At 42.6% G+C, this 16,819-nt stretch overlaps 1 protein-coding gene across 1 annotated transcript in view; it reads right to left on the reverse strand.

The window, feature by feature from the left end:
• The window catches only part of SSC4D (scavenger receptor cysteine rich family member with 4 domains), a 253,266-nt gene that overhangs the window by 22,073 nt on the left and 214,374 nt on the right, over positions 1-16,819 (reverse strand). Inside the window, exons 3-5 of the mRNA XM_069759824.1 lie at positions 12,548-12,853; positions 1,754-1,825; positions 38-352 (exon numbers count right to left, since the gene is read on the reverse strand). Of these exons, the coding sequence (XP_069615925.1) occupies positions 38-352; positions 1,754-1,825; positions 12,548-12,853 (693 nt within the window). The remainder of the gene's footprint in view (positions 1-37; positions 353-1,753; positions 1,826-12,547; positions 12,854-16,819) is intronic.

The following is a 16,819-nucleotide window of genomic DNA, read 5'->3' on the forward strand; positions in this document are numbered from 1 at the left end:
GGTCAAGAAGATTTAATATATTCAATATGTCACTTACCAGCACAGATGATTCCAGCATCTTCATGGTGGCCACAGTTATGAATTCCCCAGCCAAGACTATAGCAAGCAGATAGGTATGACTCTGATCCATCACAATTCACATTGTCCAGTAGTATTAGACCAGTTCCATATCCAAAGTAAGCATTGCTTTTATAGTCCAAGGCTTCGCCACAGTTAATCTGTCTGCATACAACAATTGCATCCTTCATTCCCCAGTCATCATCGCATATTGTTCCCCAGTTACCCTTGTAGAAGATTTCTACTCTCCCTTGACAGGAGTCTGCTCCATTGACCAATCTTATACTGCCATCTCCTGAAATGACACGCAAGTAAAGCAGTTATGGTAATATACAGAATATAGATAACACAAACCAAAAATTAACCATAGGACTCTCATGTGAACCTCGTTTTTGCAGAGACAATGGTTACTGAGATGGGTACATATATACGATACTGAGCATAATCAATACATTCTAATTCTTATAGATAAACTTAGGCAAATATAGACTAGTTAGTCTTAAAACGCATCATATTTATCATAGTGGTGTCTTACTATACATGCTTATATAGCACAACATATTCCACAGCACTTTACAAACATTGTCACCATCTTTTGGCATCCAAAGACCAATAGCAGTCTATCATCCATGGACAGCCTTTGCATAAGCCATCTAGTTTAGTAAGTCCCAAGAACTCCCCGATGCTCACCCTTTCACCCTTGTATAAAGATCAGGGTTTTCCTGAAGTGGCACTGGGTTTCATAGACAGAATAGCTGGTGGCTGGTAAATGGGTAGATGGATAAAGTGCACATGTTTAGAGCCAGGGAGGAAGGGACAGTCACTATATAGTCATCAAAAAATGTAGTCAAAGAAAATCAGGGTCAATCCTAGGAGGTCAGACAGAAATATTATGCAAGAGAGTGGTGAGGAAGTCCAAAGGTGAAATCTAATAGGGAATCCAGTGGTTAAACAGCAGATTAAAGGTTATTCAATAACCAGTATGTAACATAAATTTCACTTCCCTGAGAACAATGGTGCGCTGACATTGGCCCTAAGGCCGGCATCACACTGGCGTATTGCATCCGATGCGAGAGCATCGGATGCGATATGCTAATGACACTCGGCTCCTGCTCGTAGCAGAGCAGGAGCCGAGTGTCAGGCGTCTTGGCTACGATTCTCTCGCACGGGGAGGATCGGAGCACAGCTGCGGAGGAGGCGGAGAAATGAATTTCTCTATCTCCTCCATTGCTGGAGTCCGCTTATAACACACATCACTCGGATGATATCTGAGTGGTGTACGCTGTCTCACTCGCACCCATTGGCTTATATGGGTGCGAGTGAGTCGAGAGTTTTCCTCGGTCCGAGACAATCGCAGGAAAACGGCCGACAAAAAGTCTGCTCCTGGGAGCTGCCCCATAGCTTAACATTGGTGCGAGTTCAATGCGATTTTTTTATCGCGTTGCACTCGGCCGTTTAAAACGCCAGTGTGATGCCGACCTAAAAGTAGGAAGCACTGACTACTAAAGTTTTAGCTATTTAAACAATCATTAGATTATTGTCCTTTCATGGATCTTATACACGGCCCACCTTTATGTAATCATTGCCCTTATCAAGCAATGCAGTGAAAGGTCTCTGTAGAACATTATTTGATGTTAGCTAATGGAAGACACCAATTCCAACACATAAGTTTACAAAACAGAGAATGGTTACTTACGAAGAACATTTTGAGAGGGTGTGGTAGAAGGTTTTGTGAGCTGACCCTTGTTACTAGGAGTTGGCAAAATCTCTAAAAGAAAAACAAATATTATTCATTAAAAGAAAATGTATAAAGTTGTTTCGGTAATAAATAATAGAATAAGGAGATCTACTAGTGCAGAGTTTCCCAAACTCCAGTCCTTTAAGATTTCCTTAGTATGAGGTGAGAAAGCCTGTGGCAGTTTCTGATGCCTTCATAATAATTACCGTATATACTGTACTCGAGTATATGCCTACCCGAGTATAAGCCGACCCCCCTAATTTTGCAATAAAAAACTGGGAAAACTTAATGACTTGAGTATAAGCCTAGGGTGGAAAATGCAGCAGCTACCGGTAAATGTCAAAAACAAAAATAGATACTAATAAAAGTAAAATTAATTGAGACATCAGTAGGTTAAGTGTTTTTGAATATTCATATTGAATCAGGAGCCCCATATAATGCTTCATACAGTTCATGATGAGCCCCATAAGATGCTCCATACAAAATACGCCCCATATAATGCTCCATACAGTTTATGATGGGCCCCATAAGATGCTCCATATTAAAATATGCCCCATATAATGCTGCACAAATGTTGATTATGGCCTCATAAAATGCTCCATAGACTATTATGCCCCATATATATGCTGCACAAATGCTGATTATGGCCCCATAAGATGCTCCATATAAAAATGTGGCACATATAATGCTCCATACAGTTCATTATGGCCCCATAAGACGCTCCATATAAAAATGTGCCACATGTAATGCTCCATACAGTTCATTATGGCCCCATAAGATGCTCTATATAACAATGTGCCACATATAATGCTCCATACAGTTCATTATGGCCCCATAAGATGCTCCATATTAAAATATGCCCCATATAATGCTGCACAAATGTTGATTATGGCCTCATAAAATGCTCCATAGACTATTATGCCCCATATATATGCTGCACAAATGCTGATTATGGCCCCATAAGATGCTCCATATAAAAATGTGGCACATATAATGCTCCATACAGTTCATTATGGCCCCATAAGACGCTCCATATAAAAATGTGCCACATGTAATGCTCCATACAGTTCATTATGGCCCCATAAGATGCTCTATATAACAATGTGCCACATATAATGCTCCATACAGTTCATTATGGCCCCATAAGATGCTCCATATAACAATGTGCCACATATAATGCTCCATACAGTTCATTATAGCCTCATGAGATGCTCCATATAACATTGTGCCACATATAATGCTCCATACAGTTCATTATGGCCCCATAAGATGTTCCACATAACAATACGCCACATATAATGCTCCATGTAGTTCATTATGGCCCCATAAGTTGCTCCATATAACAATTTGCCACATGTAATGCTCCATACAGTTCATTATGGCCCCATAGATGCTCCATATAACAATGTGCCACATGTAATGCTCCGTACAGTTCATTATGGCCCCATAGATGTCCCATATAACAATGTGCCACATATAATGCTCCATGCAGTTCATTATGGCCCCATAAGATGCTCCATATAATAATGTGCCACATGTAATACTCCATACAGTTCATTATGGTCACATAGATGCTCCATATAACAATGTGCCACATGTAATGCTCTATACAGTTCATTATAGCCCCATAGATGCTCCATATAACAATGTGCCACATGTAATGCTCCATGCAGTTCATTATGGCCCCATAAGTTGCTCCATATAACAATGTGCCACATGTAATGCTCCATACAGTTCTTTATGGCCCCATAGATGCACCATATAACAATGTGCCACATGGAATGCTCCATGCAGTTCATTATAGCCCCATAAGTTGCTCCATATAACAATGTGCCACATGTAATGCTCCATACAGTTCATTATGGCCCCTGTTGTGAATTCAGCTTTTGGGCTCCCTCCGGTGGTTGTAGAGGGTAATGCAGTTGGGCCTGGATTGCAGGAGTGGACATGTGTATCTACTAATTGCAGGACTGACTGGGGTATATAGCTTTGCAGGATCCTTTGGTCAGTGCCAGTTGTCCATTGTTCTTGAAGGATTCACTTCCCTGCTGGTCTCTCCAGTTTGCTGTGTTTTTCTACAAAGATAAGTCCTGGCTTTGTTTTTGCTGTCCACCTGCAGTGGACCTTATAGTTCTGTGCATTTTCATGTTTTTGTCCTGTCCAGCTTGGTCTGTGAAGGATTTTTTGCAGTCTAGCTATTTCTCTGGAGATGCAGATATACCCCCCATGTCTTTAGTCAGATGTGGTGATCCGTATTTTCTGCGGTGGATATTTTTCTAGTGTTTTTATACTGACCGCATAGTACTCTGTTCTATTCTTTCTTTTTAGCTAGTATGGCCTCCTATGCTAAAATCTGATTTCATATCTGCGTATGTTTTTTCCTCTCCTCTCACAGTCAATATTTGTGGGGGGCTATCTATCCTTTGGGGATTTTCTCTGAGGCAAGATAGGTTTCCTGTTTCTGTCTTTAGGGGTAGTTAGATCTTAGGCTGTGTCGAGGGGTCTAGGGAGTGTTAGGTACCCCCCATGGCTGCTTTTAGTTGTGCTGCTAGGTTCAGGGTTTGCGGTCAGTACAGGGACCACCTACTCCAGAGTACGTCTCATGCTGCTCCAAGGCCACCAAATCATAACAGTACAACTGGCCAACAATGAGTTAATTGCATCTCAGAAGAAGGGTGGAAATATTTTGAGACATTTTTTTTCCTTAGCCTGTTTGGTCTGTTCCTCCCTCTTTACCTCTGGGTGGCTACGGAGTCTAGTATTAACATGAATATTCAGGAGTTGGTTTCTCGGGTGGATCAGCTTGCTGCTAGGGTACAGGGGATTTCAGATTTCATTGTTCAGACTCCTGCCTTAGAGCCTAAGATTCCCACTCCTGATTTCTTCTTTGGTGACAGATCCAAATTTTTGAGTTTCAAAAATAACTGTAAACTGTTTTTTGCATTAAGACCCCGGTCTTCTGGTGATCCTATTCAGCAGGTTAAAATCATCATATCTCTGCTGCGTGGTGACCCACAGGATTGGGCATTTTCCCTGGAATCTGGCAATCCTGCTTTGCTTAATGTTGATTTGTTCTTTCAGGCATTTTCAGGCATTGGGGTTGTTGTATGATGAGCCTAATTCTGTGGATCAGGCTGAGAAAATCTTGTTAGCCCTGTGTCAAGGTCAAGAAGCGGCAGAATTGTATTGCCAGAAATTTAGAAAATGGTCTGTACTGACTAAATGGAATGAGGATGCCTTGGCGGCAATTTTCAGAAAGGGTCTTTCTGAATCCGTTAAAGATGTTATGGTGGGGTTCCCCACGCCTGCTGGTCTGAGTGATTCAATGTCTCTGGCCATTCAGATTGATCGGCGCTTGCACGAGCGCAAAATTGTGCACACTGTGGCGTTGTCCTCTGAGCGGAGCCCTGAGCCTATGCAGTGTGATAGGATTTTGTCTAGAGCTGAACGTCAAACATTCAGGCGTCAGAATAGGTTGTGTTTTTACTGCGGCGATTCTGCTCATGTTATTTCTGATTGCCCTAAGCGTACTAAGAGAATCGCTAGTTCTGTTGCCATCAGTACTATACAACCTAAATTTCTGTTATCTGTGACCTTGATCTGCTCATTATCATCATTTTCTGTCATGGCATTTGTGGATTCAGGTGCCGCTCTGAACTTAATGGACTTAGAATTTGCCAGACGTTGTGGTTTTCCCTTGCAGCCTTTGCTGAACCCTATTCCTTTGAAGGGCATTGATGCTACACCGTTGGCTAAAAATAAACCTCAGTTTTGGACACAGCTGACCATGCGCATGGCGCCAGCCCATCAGGAAGATTGTCGTTTTCTGGTGTTGCATAATTTGCATGATGATATTGTGCTGGGTTTTCCATGGCTGCAGCTACATAATCCAGTGTTAGATTGGAAATCCATGTCTGTGACTAGTTGGGGTTGTCAGGGGGTTCATGATCAGGTTCCTTTGATGTCAATTTCCTCTTCCCCCTCTTCTGAAGTTCCTGAGTTTTTGTCTGACTTCCAGGATGTATTCGATGAGCCTAAATCCAGTTCCCTTCCACCGTATAGGAACTGTGATTGTGCTATTGATTTGATTCCAGGTTGTAAGTTCCCTAAGGGTCGACTTTTCAACCTGTCTGTGCCTGAACATACCGCCATGCGGAGCTATATTAAGGAGTCTTTGGAGAAAGGGCATATTCGGCCATCCTCTTCACCATTGGGAGCGGGGTTCTTTTTTGTTGCCAAGAAGGATGGCTCCTTGAGACCCTGTATTGATTATCGCCTCTTGAATAAGATCACGGTCAAATTTCAATACCCCTTGCCTTTGCTTACTGATTTGTTTGCTAGGATTAAGGGGGCTAGCTGGTTTACTAAGATTGACCTTGGAGGGGCATATAATCTTATTCGTATCAAGCAGGGTGACGAATGGAAAACTGCATTTAATACGCCTGAAGGCCATTTTGAATACCTTGTGATGCCATTCGGACTCTCTAATGCCCCATCTGTGTTCCAATCCTTCATGCATGATATCTTTCGGAGTTATCTTGATAAATTCATGGTTGTATATTTGGATGATATTTTGATTTTTTCCAATGATTGGGAGTCTCATGTGAAACAGGTCAGGATGATATTTCAGATCCTCCGTAATAATGCTTTATTTGTGAAGGGGTCAAAGTGCCTCTTTGGAGTGCAGAAGGTTTCTTTTTTGGGTTTCATTTTTTCTCCCTCATCTATAGAAATGGATCCGGTTAAGGTTCATGCCATTCATGATTGGATTCAGCCCACATCTGTGAAGAGCCTTCAGAAATTCTTGGGCTTTGCTAATTTTTATCGTCGTTTCATTGCCAACTTTTCCAGTGTGGTTAAACCTATGACCGATTTGCCCAAAAAAGGCGCTGATGTGACGAATTTGTCCTCTGCGGCTGTTTCTGCCTTTCAGGAGCTTAAACGCCGATTTACTTCTGCCCCTGTGTTGCGTCAGCCAGATGTTTCTCTTCCATTTCAGGTTGAGGTTGACGTATCTGAGATTGGGGCAGGGGCCGTTTTGTCTCAGAGGAGTTCTGATGGTTCCTTGATGAAACCGTGTGCCTTCTTTTCTCGGAAGTTTTCACCTGCGGAACGCAATTGTGGGCATTTGAGGAGTGGCGACATTGGCTTGAGGGGGCCAAGCACCGTATTGTGGTCCTGACCGATCATAAGAATCTGATTTACCTCGAGTCTGCCAAACGGCTGAATCCTAGACAGGCTCGATGGTCCCTGTTTTTCTCCCGTTTTTATTTTGTGGTCTCGTACATTCCTGGTACTAAGAATGTTAAGGCGGATGCCCTCTCTAGGAGTTTTTTTCCTGATTCCCCTGGGGTTCTTGAGCCGGTCGGCATTTTGAAGGAAGGGGTGATTCTTTCTGCCATCTCCCCTGATTTGCGATGGGTTCTTCAGGAATTTCAGGCTGATAAGCCTGACCGCTTTCCTGTGGGGAACTGTTTGTTCCTTATAGATGGACTACTAAAGTGATTTCTGAGGTTCATTGTTCTGTGTTGGCTGGCCATCCTGGGATTTTTGGTACCAGAGACTTGGTTAGTAGGTCCTTTTGGTGGCCTTCTTTGTCGCGGGATGTGCATTCTTTTGTGCAGTCCTGTGGGATTTGTGCACAGGCTAAGCCTTGATGTTCCCGTGCTAGTGGGTTGCTTTTGTCATTACCGGTCCTCGAGAGGCCCTGGACACATATTTCTATGGATTTTATTTCTGATCTTCCTGTTTCCCAAAGAATGTCGGTTATGTGGGTTGTCTGTGACCGATTTTCTAAGATGGTTCATTTGGTGCCTTTGCCTAAATTGCCTTCTTCTTCTGATTTGGTTCTGTTGTTTTTTCAGCATATGGTGCGTTTGCATGGTATTCCGGAGAATATTGTGTCCGACAGAGGTTCCCAATTTGTTTCTAGGTTTTGGCGGGCCTTTTGTGCCAAGCTGGGCATTGATTTGTATTTTTCTTCTGCATTTCATCCTCAGACAAATGGCCAGACTGAGCGAACTAATCAGACCTTGGAGACCTATTTGAGATGCTCTGTGTCTGCTGATCAGGATGATTGGGTGGCTTTTCTGCCATTGGCCGAGTTTGCCCTTAATAATCGGGCTAGTTCGGCTACTTTGGTTTCGCCTTTTTTTTGTAATTTTGGTTTTCATCCTCGTTTTTCTTCTGGGCAGGTTGAGCCTTCTGACCTTCCTGGTGTGGATTCTGTGGTCGACAGGTTGCAGCAGATTTGGGCTTATGTGGTGGACAATTTGGTGCTGTCTCAGGAGGAGGCTCAACGTTTTGCTAATCGTCGTCGGTGTGTTGGTTCCCGGCTTCGGATTGGGGATCTGGTTTGGTTATCTTCCCGTCATGTTCCTATGAAGGTTTCTTCCCCTAAGTTTAAGCCTCGATTTATTGGTCCTTATAGGATTTCTGAGATTATTATTCCGGTGTCCTTTCGCCTGGCGCTTCCGGCTTAGTTTGCTATTCATAATGTCTTCCATAAATCTTTGTTGCGGAAATATGTGGAGCCCGTTGTTCCCTCTGTTGATTCTCTGACCCCTGTATTTGTCGATGGGGAGTTGGAATATGTTGTTGAGAAGATTTTGGATTCTCGTTTTTCGAGGCGGAAGCTTCAGTACCTTGTCAAGTGGAAGGGTTATGGCCAGGAGGATAACTCTTGGGTTTCTGCCTCTGATGTCCATGCCGTTGATTTGGTTCAGGCCTTTCATCGGGCTCATCCTGATCGGCCTGGGGGCTCTGGTGAGGGTTCGGTGACCCCTCCTCAAAGGGGGGGTACTGTTGTGAATTCAGCTTTTGGGCTCCTTCCGGTGGTTGTAGAGGGTAATGCAGTTGGGCCTGGATTGCAGGAGTGGACATGTGTATCTACTAATTGCAGGACTGACTGGGGTTTATAGCTTTGCAGGATCCTTTGGTCAGTGCCAGTTGTCCATTGTTCTTGAAGGATTCACTTCCCTGCTGGTCTGTCCAGTTTGCTGTGTTTTTCTACAAAGATAAGTCCTGGCTTTGTTTTTGCTGTCCACCTGCAGTGGACCTTATAGTTCTGTGCATTTTCATGTTTTTGTCCTGTCCAGATTGGTCTGTGAAGGATTTTTTGCAGTCTAGCTATTTCTCTGGAGATGCAGATATACCCCCCATGTCTTTAGTCAGATGTGGTGATCCGTATTTTCTGCGGTGGATATTTTTCTAGTGTTTTTATACTGACCGCATAGTACTCTGTTCTATTCTTTCTTTTTAGCTAGTATGGCCTCCTATGCTAAAATCTGATTTCATATCTGCGTATGTTTTTTCCTCTCCTCTCACAGTCAATATTTGTGGTGGGCTATCTATCCTTTGGGGATTTTCTCTGAGGCAAGATAGGTTTCCTGTTTCTGTCTTTAGGGGTAGTTAGATCTTAGGCTGTGTCGAGGGGTCTAGGGAGTGTTAGATACCCCCCACGGCTGCTTTTAGTTGTGCTGCTAGGTTCAGGGTTTGCGGTCAGTACAGGGACTACCTACTCCAGAGTACGTCTCATGCTGCTCCAAGGCCACCAGATCATAACAGGCCCCATAGATGCTCCATATAACAATGTGCCACATGTAATGCTCCATGACGTTCATTATGGCCCCATAAGTTGCTCCATATAACAATGTGCCGCATGTAATGCTCCATACAGTTCATTATGGCCCCATAGATGCTCCATATAACAATGTGCCACATATAATGCTCCATGCAGTTCATTATGGCCCCATAAGATGCTCCATATAACAATGTGCCACATGTAATGCTCCATACATTTCATTATGGTCACATAGATGCTCCATATAACAATGTGCCACATGTAATGCTCTATACAGTTCATTATGGCTCCATAGATGCGCCATATAACAATGTGCCACATGTAATGCTCCATGCAGTTCATTATGGCCCCATAAGTTTCTCCATATAACATGGTGCCACATGTAATGCTCCATACAGTTCTTTATGGCCCCATAGATGCTCCATATAACAATGTGCCACATGTAATGCTCCATGCAGTTCATTATGGCCCCATAAGTTGCTCCATATAACAATGTGCCACATGTAATGCTCCATACAGTTCATTATGGCCCCATAGATGCTCCATATAACAATGTGCCACACGTAATGCTCTATGCCGGTCATTATGGCCCCATAAGTTGCTCCATATAACAATGTGCCACATGTTATGCTCCATACAGTTCCTTTTGGCCCTATAGATGCTCCATATAACAATGTGCCAAATATAATGCTCCATAGAGTTCATTATGGCCCCATAAGTTGCTCCATATAACAATGTGCCACATATAATGCTCCATGCAGTTCATTATGGCCCCATAAGATGCTCCATATAACAATGTGCCACATATAATGCTGCTGCTGCAATAAAAAAAAAAATGACATACTCACCTCTCATCGCTGCCTGCTGCTCCTTTGCGTCCCGTCTCTCCACACTGACTGTTCAGGCAGAGGGGGACGCGCACACTAATACATCATCGCGCCCTCTGACCTGAACAGTCACTGCAGAGGACGTGGAAGACGGAGCAACAGTGGAATGAGGGAAAGTGAATATGAAATACTCACCTGCTCCCGACACTGTCCCTGGCAGCTTCTCCCGGAGAGATGGTATCTGGGAGCCGGCAGCTTCTTCTCTGTTAAGCGGTCACTGGTACCGCTCATTACAGTAATGAATATGTGGCTCCACCCCTATGGGAGTGGGGTCCATATTCATTACTTTAATGAGCGGTACCACGTGACCGCTGAACAGGGGAAGAAGCTGCTGGCGCCGGAGACTATGGGACATGCAGGGACCACATCAGGAGCGCCAGGAGCAGGTGAATATGTGACCGTCGTCACTCCCCCTCACCCGCCGACCATGACTCAAGTATAAGCCGAGAAGGGCATTTTAAGCCATTTTTTTGGGTCTGAAAAGCTCGACTTATATTCGAGTATATACGGTATATCATCTTTTCATTACTAAGGAAAACATGATGTATTGAGGGCTGTGATGACTGGAGCTTGAACACTGGTATAGAGGAACAGAGTGATGTATCATAGTAATGCACCAAAGATTGGTGACCTCAAATATATATATATATATATATATATATATATATATACAGTTGTGCTCAAAAGTTTACATACCCCGGCAGAATTTTCGCTTTCTTGGCTTTTTTTTCAGAGAATATGACTGATAACACCACAATGTTTTTCTCCACTCATGGTTGGTGGTTGGGTGAAGCCACTTATTGTCAAATTACTGTGTTTTCTCTTTTTAAATAATGAGAACCCAAAACATCCAAGTGACTCTGATCAAAAGTTCACATACCCCTTTTCTTAATACTGTCTTTTGCCCCCTCTAACATCAATGACAGCTTGAAGTCTTTTGTGGTAGTTATGAATGAGGTTCTTTATTTTCTCAGATGGTAAAGCTGCCCAATATATAGCACAGCCCACGCAGTATATAGCACAGCCCACGGTGTATATCACACAGCCCACATAGTATATAACACTGCCTATGTAGTATACAGCACAGAGCCACGTGGTATGTAACACAGCCCACGTAGTATACAGCAGTGTGGGCACCATATCCCTGTTAAAAAAATAATGAAAATAAAAAATAGTTATATACTCACCCTCCGGCGGGATCCACCGAAGCTCCGGGGATACGTGCACGGCTGCCGCCATCTTCCATTCCCAGAATGCATTGCGAAACTACCCAGATGACTTAGCGGTTTCGCGAGACTGCTAAGTATTCTGGGTCATTTCGCAATGCATCTATGGGAAAGGAAGATGGCGGAGGCCGCGCGCGGCTCAGCGGACAACGGAGGGTGAGTATAGCAGGTTTTTTGTTTTTTTATTATTTTTAACATGACATTTTTTTATTATTGATGCCGCATAGGCAGCATCAATAGTAAAAGGTTGGGGACACACAGCGTTAATACCGGCGGTAACGGAGTGCGCTACCCGCGGCATAACGCAGTCCGTTACTGTTACTGCCGGCATTAACCGTGTGTTAACCCTGTGTTAGCGGTGGCCGGAGGGGAGTATGCGGGCGCCGGGCAGTGACTGCGGGGAGTAAGGAGTGGCCATTTTCTTCCGGACTATGCCTGTCGCTGATTGGTTGCGGCAAAACAGCCACGACCAATCAGCAACTTGGATTTCCTTGACAGACAGAGGCCATGACCAATGAATATCCGTGACAGACAGAAGGACAGAGAGAAAGACAGACAGAGAGACGGAAGTGACCCTTAGACAATTATATAGTGGATATATATCTCATATCTTCCATTTGAGGTCACCAATCTTTGGTGCATTACTATGATACATCACTCTGTTCCTTTATACCAGTGTTCAACAAATTCCAGTCATCACAGCCCTCAGCACAACATGTTATCAGAATTTCCTTAGTAATGCAAAGACGATATAATTATTATCAAGGCATCAGAAACTGCCACAGGTTCTCACCTCATACTAAGGAAATCCTGAAAACCTGATCTGTTGTGGATTGTGAGGACTGGAGTTTGGAAAACTCTGCTCTAGTAGATCTCCTTACTCTATTATTTATTACCGAAACAATGGCCAAGAAAGTAAAAATTCTGCCGGGGTATGTAAACTTTTGAGCACAACTGTACACACATATACACATACATATTTTATATTGTCTACATAAAAAAGTATTTATAGCCTCTTAATCATTTTCCGTGACAGACTGGTACCAAACCTTTTTACCATTACAGGTGACAGCAACATCCTCGTAGTGGTAGCAGTTGTGTATTCCCCATCCAAGGCTCCTGCACTGACTCAATGCTGTTTCTGTTCCTTTGCAGTCCACATTGTCTAAAAAAATAGGTCCTGTGCCTTGGCCAAATGCGAGTCGATGAGGTCCAGCAATTGCGTGACCACAGCCCATCTGTCGGCAAACTACATTGGCATCCACAATGTCCCAGTCATCATCACATACTGTTCCCCAAGTCCCATTATGAAGAACTTCAACTCGTCCTTGACAGTGACTTTCCCCATTTACAAGACGAATATCTAAAAACAAGATCATATGTATGGCAACAGTTAGTAGGACAAAAGTTAATTGTTGAGGTGTAAGGACACAGAAAGCAACTGTAACAGAAAATCCACAGTTACTGAGCATTTTAATTAATTTATTTTTTACATCTTAAAATCTTTTATAATATTTATTTTCATTTTGCATTTTCTGTTAAACAAGTGTTTACCCTATAATATTATGATAACTTCTATTTTAGCAGATTTGGAAAAAACGACTAGTGCAAGTTGATGATTAAATGCCTGTATTACTTTTGAGATACAAAGCAATTTTACTGAAAGAGAAAGTACAATCAGTTCCAGATAAAAGCACAAGAAGGCAGGTAAAACTGAACATACAGTGGGGCAAAAAAGTATTTAGTCAGTCAGCAATAGTGCAAGTTCCACCACTTAAAAAGATGAGAGGCGTCTGTAATTTACATCATAGGTAGACCTCAACTATGGGAGACAAACTGAGAAAAAAAAATTAAGAAAATCACATTGTCTGTTTTTTTAACATTTTATTTGCATATTATGGTGGAAAATAAGTATTTGGTCAGAAACAAAATTTCATCTCAATACTTTGTAATATATCCTTTGTTGGCAATGACAGAGATCAAACGTTTTCTGTAAGTCTTCACAAGGTTGCCACACACTGTTGTTGGTATGTTGGCCCATTCCTCCATGCAGATCTCCTCTAGAGCAATGATGTTTTTGGCTTTTCGCTTGGCAACACGGACTTTCAACTCCCTCCAAAGGTTTTCTATAGGGTTGAGATCTGGAGACTGGCTAGACCACTCCAGGACCTTGAAATGCTTCTTACGAAGCCACTCCTTCGTTGCCCTGGCGGTGTGCTTTGGATCATTGTCATGTTGAAAGACCCAGCCACGTTTCATCTTCAATGCCCTTGCTGATGGAAGGAGGTTTGCACTCAAAATCTCACGATACATGGCCCCATTCATTCTTTCATGTGCCCGGATCAGTCGTCCTGGCCCCTTTGCAGAGAAACAGCCCCAAAGCATGAGGTTTCCACCATCATGCTTTACAGTAGGTATGGTGTTTGATGGATGCAACTCAGTATTCTTTTTCCTCCAAACACGACAAGTTGTGTTTCTACCAAACAGTTCCAGTTTGGTTTCATCAGACCATAGGACATTCTCCCAAAACTCCTCTGGATCATCCAAATGCTCTCTAGCAAACATCAGACGGGCCTGGACATGTACTGGCTTAAGCAGTGAGACACGTCTGGCACTGCAGGATCTGAGTCCATGGTGGCGTAGTGTGTTACTTATGGTAGGCCTTGTTACATTGGTCCCAGCTCTCTGCAGTTCATTCACTAGGTCCCCCCGCGTGGTTCTGGGATTTTTGCTCACCGTTCTTGTGATCATTCTGACCCCACGGGGTGGGATTTTGCGTGGAGCCCCAGATCGAGGGAGATTATCAGTGGTCTTGTATGTCTTCCATTTTCTAATTATTGCTCCCACTGTTGATTTCTTCACTCCGAGCTGGTTGGCTATTGCAGATTCAGTCTTCCCAGCCTGGTGCAGGGCTACAATTTTGTTTCTGGTGTCCTTTGACAGCTCTTTGGTCTTCACCATAGTGGAGTTTGGAGTCAGACTGTTTGAGGGTGTGCACAGGTGTCTTTTTATACTGATAACAAGTTTAAACAGGTGCCATTACTACAGGTAATGAGTGGAGGAAAGAGGAGACTCTTAAAGAAGAAGTTACAGGTCTGTGAGAGCCAGAAATCTTGATTGTTTGTTTCTGACCAAATACTTATTTTCCACCATAATATGCAAAAAAAATGATAAAAAAACAGACAATGTGATTTTCTGGATTTTTTTTTCTCAGTTTGTCTCCCATAGTTGAGGTCTACCTATGATGTAAATTACAGACACCTCTCATCTTTTTAAGTGGTGGAACTTGCACTATTGCTGACTGACTAAATACTTTTTTGCCCCACTGTATATACCATAGCAAGGCTTCAAAAAGCCCTGAACAAAGCAATGGCAATACATGTGTTGGGGTTTTTTGCTCTATCTAGGTCTTTATGCATTTTGCCCTGCTGTTTATGCATGTTCTTCTGTTGTACTTTAACCTGTGGATGTTAGGAATTTACTTTTGAGACTTCTGCATGCATATAGTATATTTATCCTAATACTAGAATCTGGGATGGACATATCATTGGTGCAACCAGTGCGGTCACATAGGGGTCCAAGAGTTGAAGGGGTGCACTACGACTCTCCAAAGCAGGTGGAATTGTGCATTATGATGAGCCATTGGGCTGCAAAGAGCCTATATATTGTTCTTGCAGTTTGTGTTAAAAGGCTTGACTCTTCTTGCACCATTATGGCAATGGCATAGGATTACCAAATAGCAGAATGAATTAGCTATATTGCTCAGGCACAGTGCCATATATTTAATACCAATGTAGAGCCAAGCAAAAAAGGGGGCACTTACAAAAGGTAAGATACCCAAAAGGAAACTAAGTAAAAATCGCCCAGGTATCAAAAAACATATACATTTTATTATTTCAATGAGAACAATCAGTAAAAAGGAGAAAGTGAGATACAGAATAAACTCCCCTAATCTATCCAGTGCCGTACATGCTGTTATAGCTAGTCCTGGTACTACACACTGTTCACTTGAATGAATCTGAGCCACAACACATAGATCGGAGTGTCAAACACCCATCAATGAAATATTGATTGCCTATTTAATCAATATTCAGGTCTCTGAATATACTTAGAATCGCTTGATGACTGTGGAAAAGATGGGACCTACACTCATATGCAAAGAAAATAGGGGCAACTGGAGATGGATATCACAATAACTGGATGTCCTTTATGGTACAAATAACCTTAATAAATACAGATGAATGGACATAAAATCATTTAATTTATTTTATGTGATGCTGAGTTACTTCTCACGGACAAGCCGTGAGTTGGGATAATCGAAGAGTCCATGGTCAATAGTTAGGAGGGTATGTTGTGAACAGAGGGAAGAGACAAAGTCATAGGTAATGGCCTTAGGTCAAAATACCAGGAGCATAGCGAATCAGAGCAAAGGCGTTAAACAGAGGAATGGTCAGAACGAGGTCCAAGGACAGGCGGCAATAGATCAATAAGCAAAATACAAGTCATAGAGTAAACCAACCACATTTAGCTGAAGCTATGGCTGACAGCTATCTGGTATTGCCAGCTCAGTTACAGTAAATAGCTGAATAATAATGGGAACTCGGAGCACCTAACGAGTGCTCAGCACCTCCCGGTCTCAGATTGGACGGTCGAGCTATCAATCAAAACACAGACAGCTCTTCATGCCCCTGTACCAAACTGGTCAACTGGGCCGTCAATCACTTCACAGACATCTCAGCACGCCCCTGCATCGGACTGGATAACTGAGCTGTCAAACACTGAACAGACTGCTCAGCACTGAACGAGTTAATGTGATATTCTAGAGAGAACGTCTAATCATATAATATTGAACATGTTCTCTGTAAATGAGGATTACGTATTAAAAATACATTTACCCTGTTTGCGTTTTTGCTGTTCTTTAACTATGCCAACAGTAACCAGATACTGTACATCATGCACAATTTTCTATGTAGCCCCTTAGTCCTAACCAAGGTGATTGGACCTTTATTTCTGGTAACCTTCTATGTGGTATTATAAAGTGTATCTAAGCAACAAGCACAGATATGAAAAAAGCACTCGCTTTGAAAAACATCCCCTGTGGGTATTCTTTATCTCATTAATATAGAGAAAAATGTCCACAAATGAGAATATAGCTTTTCATGCACTATAGATGTCTGTTTGGTGACATGAAAAAGTTTTACTGAAACGTTTCTGTTATTATCATTTTCAGAAAACACTGTCTGAGCATAGATATGAATACATGTACATGAGATGAATGGATTTACTAAGGCTTAGAACTAAGTGCAGTTAAACTCTCAAACATAATTTC

This window comes from Ranitomeya imitator, chromosome 3 (genome assembly GCF_032444005.1).
Source record: "Ranitomeya imitator isolate aRanImi1 chromosome 3, aRanImi1.pri, whole genome shotgun sequence".
Lineage (NCBI taxonomy): Eukaryota > Metazoa > Chordata > Amphibia > Anura > Dendrobatidae > Ranitomeya > Ranitomeya imitator.